Here is a 22,327-nt window from a genome sequence, read left to right on the forward strand (position 1 = left end):
CCCGATGTATACGCAGGACTGCAAGGTATTAAGGATGTGAGATAGCAGTAGTGGGTGGTTATATGCAGCAGACCTGCGTGCGTAATCGCAGCTGCAATCACTATAATGATCCGTAATGAGTCAGGCCCTTGGTTCTCACTGTGCTGAAACTGGTTTGGAAGCTTCCCTGCAGCATGCTGAATGCGTGAAAAAAATATTGTAAAGCTTAGGCTGGGTACACACTGGTGCGATGTCGGGCCGATATGCCATTACGTGACGACATATTGCCCACATCGCTCAGTGTGTACGCATCTTAGTGTGCACAAACCTAGTGATACCGCTAGCAACCAGTGCATCTGTACCCGGCAATATCAAGGGTTATTTTTGCAATGTGAAAGGGGTATGATTGAAAGAGAAGCCAATTAATGGGAAGTCCCATGGTAGATAGGGACCAATGGTCCAAGAATAGCAAGATATTCCCAGAGGCAGAATTCCTTAATAGGGTCTTTAACATATCAATTTAATATAAAACATTCTGAAGAAGAGCTGAAAAGAAAAATCCCCCTCAACAGCTTTTCAACAGTTCATATTCAGGATGGTGGTACAGCAAAACAACAAAATACTGATAACTTAACTGGCTCCTCCCACAATTAATGTGTGGATTCACAACTGATTGTTGTTTGTTTGTATGCCCCAATAAAGTCTGTTGATCAGGGTGATCTGTAAATTTCAAACCCCTCAGAGCTTTCGAAAATAACAAATAATGCACACAAAAATCTAACCTATACAACAGGCTTGGGAAACCTGTGGTCCAACATTCATCTTCCTCTAACTTTAAGCTGGGTACACACTGCACGATCTGGTGTACGACTGCCCGATATGTCTTACCCCGCCACATCCAGAACCATGGTGTCGGCGTCAGATCTTCAGTTATGTCTGCACTGCAGGCAGATATAAAGATGCGACGAACGACGTGCAGGAGTGCGTAATCATCCTATCTGCTGTGCTTAACAGCAGATGGGACGATTCAATGAACAGATCAGAGTAGTTACAAGTAGCATGCAATGATACATCGAGCAATCATATGCCGCATCATGCAGTGTGTACGGCACGCGCATTGTATCGTTACAGCGCTCGCAGCATTGCAGGGTCGCATCGACGTGAGGTGTGTACCCAAGATTTAATTTCCACCCTGGTGTGCTGATGTGGAGCCAACTCATTGTTCCTGTCTTCTGCTTGCTGGACCTGGATTCACTGCTCTATGCAGTTCCACTCTTTTGGCTGTACGCTCGTGCCTGATGACATGTGGATAGTATGGTGCACAACAACTTCATTAAAAATGGTATTGCTTTTTGCTATTACTTTTTCCTTTAATATATTACTGGTTTGTATACCAGTAATACCGGAATATAAAAATGGGCTGGGAATAGGAAGTCCTTCAGTCCCTCTGAATGAAATAAGAGTGTGTATGTTCTCAGCAGTTTCTTATAGTGCATTACCAGCTCTTAAGTATATTAATTATGCATTTTGCATTAAACGGCTTTAACAATTTGGATGGGTTATGTAACTAGTGCCAACAGCTCCCTGCATACAGACATGTACTGGAAACAGTAGATAGTTATTTTTATTTAGTCCTATCAATATTACTGTAACCACAACAATGCAGGCACAATTTACTTCTGTAGATCACCATAGGCAGGAGGAGGACAGAAAAGCATGAATTGGAGAGCAAACAATTAAAATTATATCTGTATGAAATCTGTGTTTATCCACATAACTATTTTACTGTGAGCGTCAAAATTAATGAACTCGCATTACAACAGGATATAGCACTACAAACTAGACCAAATCAACCGCTAAAACTAGGGGGGGTATTCAATTAACCGCAAGATTCCCCCTGCGACTAATTACTGACAAATCTCCGCAGCCCGGGGAAAGGCGATTCAATGAAATAGCCTTTCCCGCACCGAAATATCGGTATTCAGGCGCAGAAACCCACTGATTTCACGTAAACTGCGGAATCAATGGGTTTCTTTCTCCGCACGCTAACCCAATTTTCTGTGTTTTCCACTGACTTTTCCTCGCACTTCCATGAGCTGCAAGGTTTAGTCCAACTGCAGTGTAATCCCTGGTAATTGAATTGCTCCGGCACGGGAATTAGCCAATACCCTCCTAGGAGAGTGGGGTTCAAAATTATTTCTTATAATAAAGAAATATTTCCAATAATTGTGTTATGCACTCCTACAAATAAATTTTACTCAGTGCAGGAAAACATTTATCTCTTCTATTCTCAGCCAGTATAGATTAAAGGGACATCTGCCACAGCATGCATACACAACACTAATAGAAAGACAAAACACAAAGGAATAGCTGGAAGGCAAATTCCTGGAAAGGTAAGCCTGCCTATTAACATGCAGGATCACCCAGCTAAGCATTAAAGATGCATTAACAGGTGGGGAGAAACGATCACACTACACCTTACAGGACAGCCTTTTTCTTTTGGCATATTTTTTTCTGTGACATATGTGGACGCATGAGAAGCTGGCACACAGTTTCCCCTGCACTCACTATATATTAAAATGTCAAGCAAAATAGATTTCTGGATTGAAGGAGCCACAGTTACCAGAATTCCACCAAGAATCAGAAAGCCAATGAAAATAAATTAATAAGTGGAAATGCTGTTGTAACCAGTATGAAAGTAAAAAAAAAATTACATAGAAACTAGGGATGTGCAGGCTCGGATAGGTTCGAGTTTGCACGTGGAGTTCGGATTTTTCCCTCCAAAAAAAACGGAACTCAGAAAGAGGCAAAACGTCATCTTACATGGACGATCATCATCATTCCTGGACAAAAGTCCAGGAATGATGATGTTCGTCCATGTAAGATGACGTTTTGCCTCTTTCTGAGTTCCGTTTTTTTGTAGGGAAAAATCCGAACTCCACGTACAAACTCGAACCTATCCGAGCCTGCACATCCCTAATAGAAACCCATCTGTATATCAAGCATCACTCTTTAACCTGCAGTAATTTGTGCACTACTTAATCCCACAACACACATGCAAATCTGTGTCCAGTCCTCTCCGACATTTAATTTGGTGCCAATAGCATTCTGGTGGTCAATTCCAGGCAAAGTTGGGGTTCAGAAGGAAATGTCCCGATTTATGCAGAGCTCCAAAAGAATGTATACAGCATTTACAGATCCTACTATTTAGCAAAATCAAATCATACTCTGTTTTGTGTTGTATTGGTGGAAGAGTGCTATATAGAGACATTATTGAGCTTGACAACAGTAATGTAAAATGAGAGTTATGGTAAGAACTTACCTTTGTTAACTCTCTTTCTTCGAAGTCCATAGGGTCCACCGGGAGACCTTGGGGAGTAGGTGATGGAACTGAACCCGAGCACCACGCAGTTAAAAGCTTTCAGCTCCCAGGATGCACTGGTCCACTCTCCCTATACCCCGTCCCCGAGCCAGTGGCACCTCAGTTGGTAATAAGACAAAGGCCGGAGGAGGAAAAGAGAGAAGGAAGACTGATACACTCAAGAATCAGACTCACAGAGAAGGAGACAGGAAACCAGTGACCAGCAAGATAGCCTATCTGAAGCCAGTTGCGTCAGGGCGGATGCCCTGTGGACTTCGAAGAAAGTTAACAAAAGGTAAGTTCTTACCATAATTCTCATTTGCTTCTTCAGGGTCCACAGGGAGACCTTGGGGATGTCCCAAAGCAGTCCTTATGGGTGGGGATGCTCCTGCGCTGAGAGGAGAATTCGGCACCCAAAGGAAGCATCCTGAGAGGTGAAGGAATCAAAGACATAGAACCTTAGAAAGGTCTGAACAGAAGACCACGTGGCCGCCTTACAAAGCTGAACAGCCGAGGTGCCACAGCGAGTTGCCCACAAGGGACAAACAGATCGAGTAGAATGAGTATTAACAGAAGCCAGAACAGGCAGGCCAGCCTGTGTGTAAGCCTCCGAGTCATACAAAGCCATCTAGCCAATGCTTGCTTATTGGCTGACCAACCTTTCTTGTGAAATTCAGAGCGCACAAATAAGGAGTCTGATTTCCAAAGGGAACGGGTACGGTCTACATAAATCCTGTGAGCGCGGACCACATCCAAGGAGGCCTCACCTGCCGAGAGGTCTGGTGATTGAAAGGCCAGTACTATAATTTCTTCAATTTCCTAGAAACAACTTTAGGAAGGAACTCAGGGCAAGTGCGAAGCACAGCCCTGTCCTGGTGAAATATATCAGGAAGGGGGGCTCGGAGCGACAGGAGAGCGCCCACAATTCTGACACTCTCCTGGCAGATGCAATCTGCTGTTAACCACTTAAGTTATATCAAAACTAGTGGTTAAAATGGAGGACCCAAAAACTACTGCCAAACCCCAAGTAGCCACTGGGGGGGGACGGGACAAAGGGAGGTTGAATCCAGAGGAAGGTGTGGATATCCGGAAGTGGAGCAATTCTACGTTGGAACCATATGGATAGTGCAGAGGTATGCACCTTCAGCAAGACCAGGTGGAGTCAGAGGTCCAATCCAGCTGAAGGAATGCCAGGACTCTGGAGATCCGAAACACCTGGGGTGGTCATAATTCTTGGGACACCACTGGAAATATGTATGTCACACACTGTGGTAGATCCTAGCAGAAGCTGGCTTATGCACTCTAAGCATCGTGTTGATGACAGAGCTAGAGAATCCTTTGGACCTTATGAGGGATGTCTCAAGAGTCACGCCGTCAAAGACAGACGATCCAGGTCCGGGTAAAAGACAAGGACACGAGACAACAGGTCCAGACGTTGAGGTAGCAGGACTGGAGTGCCGATGGAGAGACTCCAAAGATCTGAGTACCAATGACGTCTGGGCCAAGCTGGAGCCACCAGGACAGTACCTCAATCTTGTTTGAACTTCCGAAGAACTCGAGGAAGAAGGGAGACTAGAGGAAACAGGTACGCAAACTGGAAGGCCCACTTCACTGGACACAGCTTCCACCAAGGTTGCCTCGGGATCTCTTGTTCTGGACCCGTACACTGGCAATTTGTGATTGTGTCGGGAGGTCATGGAGGTCCACTTTTGGGAGGCTTCATTTGTCCACTAGGAGTTGAAACACCTCTAGGTGAAGAGACCATTCCCCTGGATGCACGTCGTGACGGCTGAGGAAGTCCGCTTCCCAATTGAGAACTCCCGAAATGAACACTGCCGAAATGGCCAGGAGGTGACACTGCCCGACTTAGATTAGCTCCTTGATGGTTGATGAACCTGCATGGGTTTTCCGTGAAGTACTGTAGGTGTTTGGCCAGCTTGAGGGCCCTGTACACAGCCCGAAGTTCCAATATGTTGATCGGAAGGGTTGCTTTGACTGCTGTCCCTGAAAAGAGTGCGGACCGAGCACTGTGCCCCTGTCCCGAAGACTGGCGTCCATCGTTAGGAGTACCCAGGCGACCCTTGGTTAGAAGAGATGTCAGTAGCCACCAAGACAGAGACAGACGCACCTCCAGAGAGAGCACTATTGTCTGAGCTTTGATACGGTGGGGCAATCCATTCCATCTGGAGAGGACCAGCCCCTGCAGAGGACTGGAATGAAATTGGGTATAATCCACCATGTCGAAGGTGGACACCATGGATCCCAGAACCTGCATCGCCGAGTGTATTGACACCCGGCGACTGTGGAGGCATCTGCGTACTCGTAGTTGTAATGTGGAGATATTGTCTGAAGTCAGAAAGATTCTCTGCTGATAAGAATCCAGTAGGGCCCCTAGATGAATCATCCTCTGTAAGGGATTCAGGGAGGACTTTTCCAATTGATTAACCACCCATGCGCCTGTAGAAAGGCAATTGTTAGTTGAAGGAGGTGGTGGTGAAGCACTTCTGGAAAACCCACCAACAGGAAGAGGTCGTCTAGGTATGGTATCCCCTGATTCCACAGATGTGTCACCATGATAGCCATAACTTTTGTAAACACCCTTGGGGCTGTGGACAGGCCAAAGGGTAGCGCCCGGAACTGGAAGTGTTGCTGTAGTATAGCAAACCGGAGAGAACGCTGGTGAGAAGGCGTTATAGGGACATGTAGGTATGCGTTCTGAATATCCAGTAATACCATAAAATCCCCAGGTTCCATAGCCAGTATGATGGAGTGTAGGGTTTCCATCCTGAACCTGGGCACCCTGAGGAATTTGTTCAGGGATTTGAGGTTGAGGATAGGCCGGTGAGACCCATTCGGCTTCTGCACCAGAAAGAGTTTAACAACAACTAGTCCCTCGCTGGGACAGTGGGACTAGCACAATTGCCCCTGCTTGCAGCAAGGACTGTATGGCTTTCTGGATCTGTAAAACCTTGTTCTTGCCCAAAGAAGGGCCTGTGCAGAAAAACTGGTGAGGTAGTCTTCGAAGGAATTGGAGGGCGTACCCATGAGAGGCCACTTCTCTTACCCAAGCGTCCTTGGTGGTTTGACACCAGCATTGGGTGAACGGAAGAAGTCGGCCTCCCACTATGGGATCCCCAAGAGGGAGGCCCGCCCAGTCAGGCTGAGGGTTTATCCACTGGTTCGGAAGCAGGGAGTCTTGTAGTCCAGGCCTGTTTATTAGGCTTGGCAGTCTTCTTTGCGGCTGACTGTCTAGGAAAGGACTGCCCTTTGGGTTTTCCTTGAGGACAAAAGGACCGAAGGCAGAAACGCAGATATTGATGCTGCCAATGTGTCAACAATCTTGTCCAGGTCTGGACCAAACAAGATCTCCCCATTGTATGGTAAGGTTTCAAGGACTTTCTTAGAATCAGCATCCGCCCTCCAAGAGCGCAGCCACAGGGAACGGCGAGCAAACACTGACGTGGCCGAGAACCTGGAAGTCAGTAGACTGGCATCCAGAGCAGCCTCAAAAATACATGCAGCCGCATCCCTAATGTGGCCAACCAATGACACCTGATTCTCAGGAGCTTCCGTGGGGAAGGAGTCCTCAAGCGTATCGGCCCAGCTCTCAATAGCTTTAGCTACCCATAAGATAGCCATGGATGGGCAGGCAATAACTCCTGAAAGGGAGTATAAACGATTTCAGTCAAGTTTCCACCTTCCTATCTGTAGGATCCTTTAAAGAAGAAATGGAAGGCATAGGTAGTGTAGCACTTTTTATCAAACGTGCAACATGAGAATCCACTGCAGGGGGCGATTCCCATTTTTTACATTGAGCCTCAGGAAATGGATAACATGAGGCTAAACGCTTTTGAGGCTGATACCTCTTACCAGGCGAGTGCCAGGCAGCAGCCAGGTGTTCTACCAGCTGGTCTGATAGAGGGAATACTGCCGAAGTCACCTTTACCCGTTTAAACTGGTGTTTGGATTGAAGGTCAGGCTTGTCATCCTCTGTTACCAATACGAATCTGACCGCACGCACCAAGGCAGGAATATTAATATTTGACCTAGGCTCTGTATCATGTAGAGTGGAATCAGGGTTAGATGCATCTGCAATCTCCCTGTCATCAGATGACATCTCAGACTATGAGAGTTGTGTGGACTGGGATGACAGCACAGGCCGCTTAGCGGGCTTCATGGGTTTCTCATCCTGCAACATGGTCTAAAGGGCAGTAGAGGAAGCTGCCAGGCTCTGCACTGAAGTAGAGAAAACATCTACCCATGGTGGGTGCATTGGTAGTTCCTGTAAGGGAATGAGCCTGCTGTAGTATAGTAGGAGCCTGCATAAACTGTGGTAGTCCCTGTAAGGAATGATGGTCTGCTGAGGTAACCCCATATGGGGAAAACCAGCTGGTACCACTAGGCGGCCCGTAATGGAGGCCAGGACCTGAGAAAAGGCCTGTACCGTTGTAAGGGGGTTTGAAGTGCAGGGAGGATTATAACACCTCACACAACCCTTCCCGAACCAAATCCTCCTCACTTAAACTTGCAGCACATAACCTGCAAGATAGCAGAATGGGTGCAGCATTGTGCCCGTTACCCTTGTTAGACATGTCTGACACACAAAACACTTTCCTGTGTCTTTTTTTATTCATTTATAATTTCTTAAATATAGCGTCACGTCACTTCCGGTAAATGGAGGACACACTGCATACAGTAATCGGTGCCCTCATTGCCCTATTTCCTTTATGGTATTAGTGTCACGTAATTTCCGGTAATCGGAATACGTGTCACAGTGGGTTCACAGCGCATTCTTCATTGGTGCCCTCACTGCCCTACTTCCTTTATGGCATTAGCGTCACGTCACTTCCGGTAATCGGAAGACGTGTCAGTGTTTTTATAGCGCACTCCTTTATTGGCGCACTTTTGTTGCCACACATCCGGTAATCGGGAGACATGTTTTCATAGCGCACTCTTTTATCGGCGCACATTTGTTGCCACACATCCGGGTGGATAAAATATGCCTGTCCGGGGTTGTCCCTCATTGAGACGGATATTCCCAGTAATGCGTCACTTCCGGCAAGCCGGATGACACACGATATTTTTGATTGGTAGTAGTGATCCACATAATGTTATTGGTTGGCACCTTCATATGTGTTGGCAGCCATTTATCGGTTGATTATGGCTTATTACAGCTTAATTTATTCACCAGCTGTACTTTAGTTTATGGCGATTCTGTTCATGGTTGTATGCTTGGTGGCCATTTTTGGTGAGCCTGATTTTTTTGTCAATAAATGAATTTCAATGGGTTTAAGTAATTTAAATGTATATATTTAAATTGGATTGTGTTTTTATAATAATATCAAATGTTATCAATTTTATTTACAAAGAAATGGATTGTGCAAATGTACATTAATGTATAATTATAATGTGTAAATTCAGCCATTTTCTTGAAGTCACAGAGATATATGTGACCATAAATGGAGTCTTTCTTATTGTGAGAAAATGTAATACATTGGACTGCTCTAGTGAACTCTTAGCCCTATTTAAAGCATCACAAATGGATCAGGAACCTATCCCTGAGGAAGTTTGTCTGCAAACAAAACGCGTTGGCGGTTCCTGGTTACATTCATTCAAGCCCACACCTTGGAGGCAGCATCACGGAGATCATCTGAATTTGGTACCATTCAGTGGGATCGCGTTGGACTCCTGGCTTTGGGTGAACCATGCTTGATTGATATGTTATAAACCAAGTTTTTATCTTTTACGTGTCAATAATTATATGTCGTGAATTATAAAGTTTTGATATACTACCCTATGATCTTCTTCTGGTTTTTGTTTTTGATGCTGGGCAAAGTTCTGGATATCCTATGAAAACTGTGTCCTGACTCATCATTTCATTGATTGGATTAGTGATAAGCGTAAATATACAAAATTAAATGTACGCACATTATTTACTGTTGAAAATATTCAGTGTTTAAACATACTACACTATTAGCGCCCTCTCGTTTTGTGTGTGTGTGTGATTATATATATATATATACACACACATACATACACACACATATATTCCATAGACAAAAAACCTTACGGTTTCACATGTCCCATTAAGGCTGCTTAGAAATGATCTGAAAATTCACAAACTGCTTAGACCTCAGTTGCATAGACTGCATGTGTGTATTCCAATGAGCACACAATTCTGTGAATTAGCAGCTCCACCATTTTGTGAGTGACAGCAATCTCATTCTGTGAGTGCGCTGAATCTGCAGTTAACCACAGGGTGTGATGGCATACCATATCTGTATTGCGCAAGGAACACGTCCATTAAGCAGTCAGCCTTAATCATCTTAATTTCATTGCTTATTGAAGTTTGAGTGGCAAAAAATCAATAGGTTTTGTGAATTTTCAGATAATTTCTAAGCAGCCTTAATGGCTTTTTTGTCTATGGAATTTCATAGCTTTTTTTTAAAATGTATTAACTGTCAGGGTTTGGATGAGCACACAGGGCCACCTGCAGGGGAGAAGGGCAACAAAAAACGCAGGTGGAAGAGCGGACAGCACACAGGAGATTGGTTTGGGAGGTGCAGAGTGCGAGACGGCTGTAGGTTTGTGGGGTAGTGGCAGCAGCGGTGGTGCAGAGCAGTGGCAGCGGTGCAGTGCAAAGGGGGCATCAGTGGGAGACATAGGGCTCACTGGTAGTGCGTATGCACCTGAGAAAATCAAATCAATAAGTCACAGATGCACGAATGCATCAGTGAGATCCATCTACGCATCTGTTAAAAATTTAATGAGTAAAAAAAAAAAAAAAAAAAAAAGCGTAGCCCCGCCCCCTAGAGGACAACCAACAACAGGCTTTGGAGCCCCAGAACTGGTTGTGCTAAATACAGGGTACAAACGACCAGCACCAGGCTTTTCAGAACCAGTCCTGGTTGCCAAAACACGGGGGACAATGATGTAGGGGTCCCCCGTATTCAGTGCAACCAGCACAGGGCTCTGAGCCGGTCCTGGTTCTGGAAATACAGGGGGAAAAAATGCATAGGGCCCCCCTGTATTTCCCAGAACCAGCACCGGACTCCTAGCTGGGGGGTGATGCCACAGCCAGGGGAGCCCTTTCACCGGGCCCCCCAGCCGCAGCATCACACCTGACCGCTAGTCAGCCCACGCCGGGGATCCCTGGGGAGTTGGGGACCCCCTCAATAAAGGGGTCCCCCTCCTCAGGACACCCCAGGCTGATAGCCCAGGGCTATCCACAGCACCCCAGGGCGGTGGGTGCTGGGTTGATTATGTAAAGTGTGGTGCATTTGAAAATATAAATATTGGCTTTTGCTGTGAAACTACAGTTCCCAGCAAGCCTCCCCCGCATGCTGGTACTTGGAGAACCACAAGTAGCAGCAAGCGGGCAATTATGGGCGTGCTGGTAGCTGTAGTTCCACAATAAAAGCAATATTAAAAAGACACACAACACACCGTAGAAAAGTAAATTTTATTAAAACATACATGCACACACACATGTACTCACACATGCATACACTATCTCACATACTCACCTATGTATCCCTTAAGCCAATCTGTCCTCTTCTCCAGTAGATAATCCAAAAGGTGTACCTGTAATAACAATTCCATACTCACCTCCTCCTATGCGTAGATCTGTCCTCTTCGTTCCAAAGTAGGCAAATCCTGGGTCTTGGCAAAAAATAAAAAATTAATTACCCGGTCCCACGTACATTAGTAGTCACCTCTAAGGACACTACTACCCGAATGACAGCTCCGCTGCGGGATTTTTTTTTTACACTCAGGGGTATGGGGATACAGGGTGTCACACACACACACACACACACAGGGGTAGGGGGGTACAGGGCGTCACACACACACACACACACACACACACACACACAGGGGTCGGGGGGTACAGGGCGTCACACACACACACACACACACACACAGGGGTCGGGGGGTACAGGGCGTCACACAGGGGTAGGGGGGTACAGGGCGTCACACAGGGGTAGGGGGGTACAGGGTGTCACACAGGGGTAGGGGGGTACAGGGTGTCACACAGGGGTAGGGGGGTACAGGGTGTCACACAGGGGTAGGGGGGTACAGGGTGTCACACAGGGGTAGGGGGGTACAGGGTGTCACACAGGGGTAGGGGGGTACAGGGTGTCACACAGGGGTAGGGGGGTACAGGGTGTCACACAGGGGTAGGGGGGTACAGGGTGTCACACAGGGGTAGGGGGGTACAGGGTGTCACACAGGGGTAGGGGGGTACAGGGTGTCACACAGGGGTAGGGGGGTACAGGGTGTCACACAGGGGTAGGGGGGTACAGGGTGTCACACAGGGGTAGGGGGGTACAGGGTGTCACACAGGGGTAGGGGGGTACAGGGTGTCACACAGGGGTAGGGGGGTACAGGGTGTCACACAGGGGTAGGGGGGTACAGGGTGTCACACAGGGGTAGGGGGGTACAGGGTGTCACACAGGGGTAGGGGGGTACAGGGTGTCACACAGGGGTAGGGGGGTACAGGGTGTCACACAGGGGTAGGGGGGTACAGGGTGTCACACAGGGGTAGGGGGGTACAGGGTGTCACACAGGGGTAGGGGGGTACAGGGTGTCACACAGGGGTAGGGGGGTACAGGGTGTCACACAGGGGTAGGGGGGTACAGGGTGTCACACACGGGTAGGGGGGTACAGGGTGTCACACACACACAGGGGTAGGGGGGTACAGGGTGTCACACACACACAGGGGTAGGGGGGTACAGGGTGTCACACACACACAGGGGTAGGGGGGTACAGGGTGTCACACACACACAGGGGTAGGGGGGTACAGGGTGTCACACACACACAGGGGTAGGGGGGTACAGGGTGTCACACACACACAGGGGTAGGGGGGTACAGGGTGTCACACACACACAGGGGTAGGGGGGTACAGGGTGTCACACACACACAGGGGTAGGGGGGTACAGGGTGTCACACACACACACAGGGGTAGGGGGGTACAGGGTGTCACACACACACAGGGGTAGGGGGGTACAGGGTGTCACACACACACAGGGGTAGGGGGGTACAGGGTGTCACACACACACAGGGGTAGGGGGGTACAGGGTGTCACACACACACAGGGGTAGGGGGGTACAGGGTGTCACACACACACAGGGGTAGGGGGGTACAGGGTGTCACACACACACAGGGGTAGGGGGGTACAGGGTGTCACACACACACAGGGGTAGGGGGGTACAGGGTGTCACACACACACAGGGGTAGGGGGGTACAGGGTGTCACACACACACAGGGGTAGGGGGGTACAGGGTGTCACACACACAGGGGTAGGGGGGTACAGGGTGTCACACACACACAGGGGTAGGGGGGTACAGGGTGTCACACACACACAGGGGTAGGGGGGTACAGGGTGTCACACACACACAGGGGTAGGGGGGTACAGGGTGTCACACACACACAGGGGTAGGGGGGTACAGGTTGTCACACACACACAGGGGTAGGGGGGTACAGGGTGTCACACACACACAGGGGTAGGGGGGTACAGGGTGTCACACACACACAGGGGTAGGGGGGTACAGGGTGTCACACACACACAGGGGTAGGGGGGTACAGGGTGTCACACACACACAGGGGTAGGGGGGTACAGGGTGTCACACACACACAGGGGTAGGGGGGTACAGGGTGTCACACACACACAGGGGTAGGGGGGTACAGGGTGTCACACACACACAGGGGTAGGGGGGTACAGGGTGCCACACACACACACAGGGGTAGGGGGGTACAGGGTGCCACACACACACACAGGGGTAGGGGGGTACAGGGCTTCCTGAGCACTCACCACTCTGTACTCCGATCCACCTTGGGGTTTGCTGCAGGGTGTCGGTGAGCCAGGTAGAGGCCAAAGGGGAGGCCGGCTGCATGGGGCATCCAGGCCGGACATACTGTGTATTTATACATATATACTGTGTGTGTGTATACACACACACTAACACTTGCATACATCATACACACCCTAGCACAAACATACTGTACACAGTATACATAGATTCACACACTCACTTTCTGATGTAGCTGATGCTGCAGATTGCTGATGGGGGCGGGCACCTCGCACAGTTAGGCCCCGCCCCCTCGCAGATTTTTGCCGTGATTTGCGGGGATCTGAGAGGAGGCAGGACTGTTCACAGTTGCCCCATCTGCTCCAGCCAGGGGTATATCAGGCCGCAGGGGGTTTACTGTTACTGAGAGGGCTCCTGCTTGCAGGCTGCTTCATCTTCCCTTTGCCGGGGAACTTAGCGCTCTATGACTCCGCCCACAATGGGCGGTTCAAAACATGAAACATAGCCAGTGAAGCTGCATGACGCTGACTGACAGCCAGGACCAGCCTTTCTATGTTCTAAACACAATAGGAGTGACCGCAAACCACTGTGTGACTGGTCCCCCACCGCTGGGTGTTGTGCATACATCCATGTGCCAGCCGCGCTGTGCCCCCCCCGCCCCCCTCTAACAGCCCCCTCCTTCCAGCCAGCCCTGCTTCAGGAGTTGGACCTGGCTCATCTGTATACTGTGTGCATGGCTCCTCCCACCGCTGATGTCAAAGATAACTGAAATTGCTGCTGCACACTGCCCTGCCACCTACTGAGCATGCGCAACAAGTTGAAAAGTCCTATCTGTATAATGGGGCATTCTTGAGGTAATAATTTAAATACTGTAACTTTCTAATTTACCTGAATCCCAAAAGCACCTACCCTGGCACAATAGCTACCTAATAAAACAAACCCCAAGTCTAAATCCCACCCCTACCCTGAGTTTTGCCTTCCCACAAATTCCCCATAGGCTACAGCAGAATTGGGTTCCTAATTCACAATGTCAGAAAAAAGTGAGACAGTTGGAGCTATATGGTGCATACACACGGTCAGATTTTTCCTTCAGATATGAACGATAATGATTTAAAAATCGATCAGTCGTTCATATCTGAAGGAAAATCTGACATATCTGACATACCTGAACGATGGACGATCAACGATGCGCGTTCCCGTTTGTCAGATAACGATATCTGACATCTGATGTGTTTGCAGTCAGACTTGGATGATTCCATTCATTTTAATGCAGTCAAAAATCGTTCAATCGTTCATCTGACAAATCTGACCGTGTGTATGCTCCATTAGATTATTCCCTCATTTTTTATGTTTTTGCCCGGAAATTTGGCACTGCACCCAGTGACAGTTCTACCCGGCCATGCCAAATTTCAGATCCGTACCTCCTATAGCTTTTGAGGTGTAGCCCCTTGAACACCCTGCCCCCCCCCCCCCCTCCGGAATTCTCTATGGAGAAATCCGTTTTTTTTAGATGCAGGCTTAATATAAGGGCACGACTGTGCCTTTATAATGTGTATATAACACAACACTGGTCCTGCCTGATGCTTGAATAAGCTGCAGCAGACCACTGTCTGAGTATGCAGCACCCTGGTTCCTGTCCGACACTTGGGTGAGCTACTATGTCTAAATATGCACAGTGCAGCGCAGAACAGTATGCGACAGACCTCACAAATATTACCTTTTATATATGTGAGGTAAAAGAACCACCCTAACAACACCTGTATTAGGGCAGAATTAGAGGAAAGGTATAGGTATATTGTGACAGTTAGGAAAAAAGACACAGACAGGCAGAGCTAGCACAAGTCACAAACAATGCAGAATTCACACTGCAAATTGGCACTACAATCAATTACACAGACTCAATGTCTGGTAGGCTATAGTGCTACCCAAGGGAGAGGTATGTAGGGGGTAGAGGGTATGTAGGGGGACCGGGCCACGCGCTGTCCTGAGAGAGCTGCGACTGCACCACTGAAGAAAATGGCCGTCCGACACCTCAGAGGGAGTGTGGTTGGAGGAGGAGAGCAGCTCAGAGAAGCCAGACCTCAGTGGAAAGGCGCCCAGAGCTATGGGGAGGATCCGCTAAAACGGGGTAGTTGCCTCCCCTGGCTGGTTGTTAACCCCCGGGACACTGGTTCCCGCACCTATTGTCCCTGGTGGTCTAGTGGATCGCGGTGGCTAGAGCCTGCGTCCACACCCAGCGACCTCTGGTCTGTTCCCTGAGACCGGAGGTATTGATTGCCCTAACGCGCGGGTCACTGCAAGCGGTGACCCGCTCTACCTGTCCCCTTATGTCCGGCTGCAGTCTGCGTCCTCCGCTGGGGCCTTGGCTAGCGCTGACCCCTGGAATGCCCACCGAGAACCCCAGCTCAGTACTGCAGTCGCGTGACGGAGCAGCAGCACAAGACAGGCTGCTGCTGCGCACTCTTAGTTGAAGAAAAATGACTAAAAGAAATCATAAAAATAAAAAGCTTAAGGGCTGCCTAAGCAATCCCTGCGTAATGGTGACCCGACTCCAGCCGGGCACCAACGAAACTGAGGTGCCTCTGACTCGGGGGCATAGGGGTATAGGGAGAGTGGACCAGTGCGTCCTACAAGCTGAAAGCTTTTAACTGCATGGTCCCCGGATTCAATCCATCATCTACACCCCAAGGTCTCCCTGTGGAGCCTATGGACACTGAAGAAAGTGTTTTTGCACTACTCTGTTCAAAGCTAATGACAATCAAGATGGGAGTCAGTCACAGACAAAGGATTCAGTTTGGCCAGTATACTGATTACTGAAGAGAACAGGAGAGGTATATGCTTTAACCAATTTACCAAAGACTATTATGTAGGGGATGGTTTCCAAAAGAAATGCAAATCTGTTGCATAAACATCTACTCTTTACAGTTTAACCATTAGAACAAAATGTCCCTATATTTTAGATGCAAAATCCTTACCTATACATATTTTACTGCTCGGTCTCCATGGCTTTAAATTTTCACTGTCCTCAAAAAGCTAGCTATAAAAAAAAATAGCTGATATGCTGTGAGAACAGGTATCAACTATTCATCATAGTATAGACATAGGGTAGTGGTTCCAGTTTCAGAAACATATTCAAATATACTGTATATTAATTGAAGATAATTTTTATTTAGCGCTTTGGACACTGGTCCAAAATTCTGCAGTCAGAAATTCAAACACTAATGGTGGGTACACACTGGGCGATATTACTGAGCAACTGCACGATTACGACATCATAATCGTGCAATCGCTCAGTAATCATGCACTTTTATGTCGGAAACGACCAGCGATGCGCACTCCCGCTGGTCGTTTCCGACATTGTCCATCGCCTGAACATGCAGCACAATCTGACAATAACGACAGATTGGCATGTTCAGGAATGATGGACAGTGCCTGCACTGAACAACTGATCGTTCAGTGCAGACACTACAGGGGATCAGGAACGATGGTACGATTACGATGTAACCGTACTGTCTTTCCTGATCACCTAGGGTGTACGCACCTTAATAAAGCGGTTAAAGTGGCTGTGACAGTCTATTAGTATTGCTTCTATTTCAACTTTGATTGATCAGACACTGTACTTTTAAAATAAAAAGCACTCGTGACACCAGACATAACATAAGCACATGCATTTTATAACTTTGATTTGTTATTTTAATGACAACAACAACAGATCACTCTACACCTTACAGAACCACTAACCTTTTTCTCTCCTGAACAAGCCACTTCCCTATACAATACCACCCTTCTGCTCGAAAAAGGTGTGCAAAGTCAATAGTTTGGGTGCCTAAACTAGGACTTTAGATGCCTAAACCAAACGTTTAGCCGGATTTAGCCATTTTGAGCATCTAAACCTGGAGCTCCTGGGTGCGTTAAACACTAATGGGCGTCTGTCGGAGAAACAATTGAATTGCTCCGATAGACACCCATTAGTTAAGACGCTGAAAAAAAACAATTGAATTCCCCCTTTGAGTGTCATAGGGCACGATTCTATTCTATGCGATGTGAATAGCGCCGGGAGATAGCTCCCTGAGCTATTCAATTGTGCGCGGGGATTAGTCGGAGAATGCCCGTTCTCGCGACTAAACACCATGTTTAAGGCGCGATAACGGGCATTCCCTGACCTAACTTCCCAGCGCGATGCTGTTTTCCCGGCGCTAAGGGCAGAAAACAGCCTCGCGCCGGCACTTTTGTCGGATTTCTGCTCTCATCCCCGGGGGGATGCGAGAAGAAATCCTAGTCGGACTTGGCAGCGCGGTGTATTGAATAGCTCTGGGAGCTCATTCCCGACACTATTCACATCGCATAGAATAGAATCGTGCCCATAATCGCTAATAGACCATATATTTGTCCTGCATTGTATTGTACTGTGTTTTTTTTTAAAACACAATACTGCAGTTTTTTGTCTAAACATGTTTAACGGTCCAATTTGAAAACCCTGAGCAGAGAGAAATGAGAAATTCAAGAAACTGGTAATTTGACACAAAAGAAAGCAGACAGATTATCAGAAAAGCACTGTAGTGTCAGTTAGATATTCATTCTGGATGAGATGCATGAAGTACGGTCAGAAAGATTCTCTCTAGCATACACCTTAGGCAGCGTTAAAGCAACTTTAGTGGAAATACAACATAATATTGTTAATGCTTTTCAGGCTAAATGAAGCCTAATTAATAGTTGATTAGGTCATTCACTGAACTTTTTCTGAAGTGACACTGGAAACTCAAGTGCAGTATGAAAAACTATAGCAGCTACACACACAATTCTTTTTAAATTGACATGCAATACAATGATGTGCTACAAGAATCTAATATAGAGGATGCATCCGAAACAAAAGTTAACCATGGGACCAAAAGAGTAAATGTACAAGACAAGATCTAGGGGTCAATCCTATTAGGTGAGAATTGCTATTTTCAGTCCGAATTCGCATAGCAAATTCATTTTTCAACTCGCACTGAATCTGTCAAGACTGAAATTGGCAACTCTCCATTTACACCCCCGAGGGTAAGAGATAGAAAGGAAAATCTTTATTTTAAAAGGTTAAAATGTCAGGACACTGTGCTGAACCCCTTGCCCCCCCCCCCCCCTCCTAATGACTAGGCATTTGGAAGTTTCCAATTAGCTGAATTAGTCCAATAATTATATGGTTTTTTCTCGTTCGTTTAGGCACCCCAAATTTAATTACAATAATTTTTTAGTTGAAAAATAATTCTTTATAATTTTTATAGAAAATTTCAAGGTGCCCTCAAAGTACCCCCAAATCACCCTTGTTCCTACTTTGCATTTTTCATTTAATTCGTTTGAGATTAAAAGAAAAAAAAAAAAAAGTTTATCATTATCTTGCATTTATAAAAATAAACAAAAACACAAATCGGCCATTTGACACCATTTAAAAGCCTACAGTACCTTCCTAATGTCCACAAACAGCCTTCTACAGGTGGAGTCTCCCATATGCAAAATGCTTGGGACCAAGGGTATTTTGGATATCGGAATATTCCGTATTTTGGAATATGTGCATACCATAATGAAATATTTTGGGAATGGGACCCAGATATAACACAGAATGCATTTATGTTTCATATACACCTTATACACACAGCCTGAATGTAATCTTATACAATATTTTAAATAATTTTGTGCATCAAAAAAAGTGTGTGTACATTGAACCATCAGAAAGCAAAGGTTTCACTATCTCAGTCATGCTAAAAATATTCCGTATTTCGGAATATTTGGATATGGGAGACTCAACCTGTATACGGTCCTGCTAATGAAATTATCAATTTTTGGGGGTCCAGGATGAGCTCCCCACATGCATTTCTCACAAATCTCATTTGGCAGTCAATTCGCACCCCTCCGCTGCGAGTAGTGCGAATAGGCATTTTTAATTGGAATGGAGAATTCTCGGGAGCGTGCTTTGCTGCAAAATGTGCGAGTTTCAAGAAACAAACTCGCTACTCGCACCTAACTGGACTGAGCCCCTAGTTTCCAAGTAGGCAAAATCATTATCCACTGGTGTTAAAAGAATAAAAGCCAGTGCAAGAGTTTCCAACTGGAGGCAAAAGCAATAGTGGGTAAAGGCAATAGACTCAGTCCATTGCCATACCAGTTCATATGATTTCACCAGCGTAATACATACCCTAGCAAGCATTAATGATATATATGTAGATAGCCTCCGAGGGATGCCTTCTCTGGAGGCTTGTACACGAGTAAAATAATCAATACTGTATTGATTACTTGTCTACAGGTCCCTGAGGCTGCCTTCCCTGGAGCTTCATTATGGTTTGAATACTGAGAACAGCTGGCCAAGTACTTTTATATCTACAGAATGGTGTTATACATAATATTAAGTCAGGCTGTAATTTAGAATAGGTTAACGTTGCAGAGAGTTATTTAACTAATGCATGCTGCTGCTTATTATATAAAATTCTCATAAAAGTGTTTTTAACCTTCAATTACAACATACATTTTTTTTAGCAATTGCAGAGTGGCTTGCACAACCACAAGAGAAAGCTGTACATATATTTTAATGGAATAAAATATATTAAGCCACATGTAGGGGGTATTAAAATTGTGTTACAGTAAACCAACAGAAAAATCTTACTAACAGAATGTTCACTAATTTACTGTATACTAGGAAAATAAGTAATTCAGTTAACAAGGATCAAAATCAAAGTTTTCAGAGATACCCAGATAATCACTCCAAACCAAGGGATCAATATAACCGGTACAATTTGGAATATAACCAAAATGTGGTGTTCCTAATTCTTGGGTTCATTTTATATTCTGGTACGGTCAATGAATCCCAGTTTCTAGACCCCACAATGGTGAAAAGTATGAGAAGGTGCTGCTTATTTCCCTGGCAGTCTGGCTGTGCCAGTACAACTATGTTATAGGTGAAATACCCAAATACAGACGCCTGAAGACTAAACATCCCGACTGGGGCTGGTAAGTATGCAAACCCTCTCCTGTCCCCCTACCTAACCCTCCCTTGGTGGTGCCAAGCCCCCCGTCCCCATAGCTAGGCGATTTTTGACACAATCCGCCAGATTCCGATGCATCGGAACGAGAGATCGTGTACTATATGTTCTAATCATGAGTGTCTACTAACGATGCGCGTACCTGCTAGTCATACATCGCATCTTCAGATCTTGCCTGATGCAGGCAAGATCTGACTCTCTTAGTCATGATTCACTAGAATAGTAGGGAGGCACGATAGATCGTTTGTCACATTGGACAGTTTTTAACACCAAATTGTGCCCACGACTGCTGGGGAGCTGCTGGGGAGAGTTCAAGGGGAAATTGGACACGATATCACATCGTGACCACACATCCTAGTGTGTAGGCACCTTAACCCTAGCTCTCCCAGGGGTGGGCCTAACCCTAACCTCCCCCCAGTGGTGCCTAACCCTAACACTCTGCCTAACGCTAACCTCCCCCCGGGGGTGCCTAACACCTCCATCCCAGGGGAACCTAGTATACTTACCTGAAAGTGGACAGTCAGGATTCCAGTGGTTCGGTGTGCCGACGCTGGTATGCTGATTTCCTTCGGGATATCGGCGTCGACATTATGCCTGGTGGCGGGATGCTGGCGTCGGTATATCGGCAGCCAGCATCCCATCTGTCGGCAATATAACTACATCCCGTTATGGGAACCTGACAACTGTCCACCAAATGTTACCAGCCAGCAGTTTGAACTCTTCAGTTTGTTCAGACGTCAGGTAACAGGCATACACTAACTGCTCATAACAATCATACAGACGCTACACTAAGAAGACAAAGCCAGGAAAAAATAAGATTTTATTGCAATTGAACTGATTACTTTACAGTATAACCTCCAATATGGGCATGCGGGTCACACTGAGGGCTCATTTCCATCTGGCCGATGACTGACAACTATAAGCCGTATTACACAATAGGATGGTAGAAGATCCGACACTTTCAACCGCACAAGGCACCACGGAGACATCCAGATCCGGGTCACACACACACAATTCATGTTCCCTGATCCCCCAATAAGACTCCTATACAGCGTTCCCAGCAGCCCTGCAAGTTGTCCTGCTCTGCCATAGGGACCACGCCATGCATGTGCCATAAATCAGAGCAAGAAGCTACATATACACCACCGCCCTGCTCCGTACACAGCGCACCCGGGTCGTGCCCCAGCCCTCTCTGCCCCCCGGCCATGCTCCCCTCTCACTCACCCGCGTTCTCTGGGAGCAGCACCAGGAGGAGGATGAGTCCGGGCAGCCCGGAGGCAGCGACCGCAGACATGACCCGTACACAGGCAGTGACCATTACATCACCCCTCGGTGTCTCCGCTGCTGCTTCTCAGCCTCTCGTGACTTCTCCGCTGTCCGAGGCACCCTCCCCGGTCGCTGCGTGCTCTACTGGACTAGGGGGGCCAGGGCTGAGAGTCGCCCGTCCTCGGCTAGTTCCAAAACACTACCTGTGACGTCAGCCCCGGGGTCTATGCTCCGCCTCCCCTGTCCCGGCCCTACACACGTTCCCTGTTCCTGACACCACACCCACTGGGAGGCGGCGTTACTACGCAGCTCAACCCCAATGACGCGCTGCAGTTATGGGGGTGGGGAGGAACTCGGAAGGAAGGAAGAAGGAAAACAAAAGAGCTCTACAGCTTTCTCCTGAAGCTGTGTAACGGGGTAGTGCGGAGATGAGGATCGGATGACATGTTACAGTCTGGGTATAGAGGGTAATGTGCCACTAGTACTGAGCTACCCTGTCGGACCCGGGCTCCATGTATCTGTAACATGCATTCAGCAAAATCTGCTATGAAATTTCACGCCCGTGGTTTTTATCTCTTATATGTAAAACGGTCCATCTAAGGATTCAGCATTCTGTTTATAAAGCAATGAAAATACCTTTTCCTATAATTTTCGACAGAAGAATGCGTTGCCACCGCTTTACACAATTTATACTCGGAATTGTACAGAAATCGCTTATTTGGGAGAAAAGACGCATTGTTGTGGCACTCCTATTTTGGGGTTGATTCAATTAGGTGCGTATTAGTCGCAGACGCAAGTAAGGCAGGGTACACACCTAAACGACCGGCAATCGTGCCGATGTTCAGGACGATTTGCCTTCACTCTGGACATCGCATGATTGCCGGTACACACTTGAAAGA

The 22,327-nt window shown here is 47.1% G+C and overlaps 1 protein-coding gene across 1 annotated transcript in view; it reads right to left on the bottom strand.

Annotated features, from left to right (window-relative positions):
* The window catches only part of TGFBR1 (transforming growth factor beta receptor 1), a 74,063-nt gene extending 52,391 nt beyond the window's left edge, over nt 1-21,672 (bottom strand). The window contains exon 1 of the mRNA XM_088442335.1: nt 21,387-21,672. Within this exon, the coding sequence (XP_088298461.1) occupies nt 21,387-21,480 (94 nt within the window). The 5' untranslated portion in view covers nt 21,481-21,672. The remainder of the gene's footprint in view (nt 1-21,386) is intronic.
* Between the last annotated feature and the right edge of the window lie 655 nt (nt 21,673-22,327).

Source organism: Taudactylus pleione, unplaced genomic scaffold (genome assembly GCF_031769625.1).
Source record: "Taudactylus pleione unplaced genomic scaffold, aTauple2 ptg000309l, whole genome shotgun sequence".
NCBI lineage: Eukaryota > Metazoa > Chordata > Amphibia > Anura > Myobatrachidae > Taudactylus > Taudactylus pleione.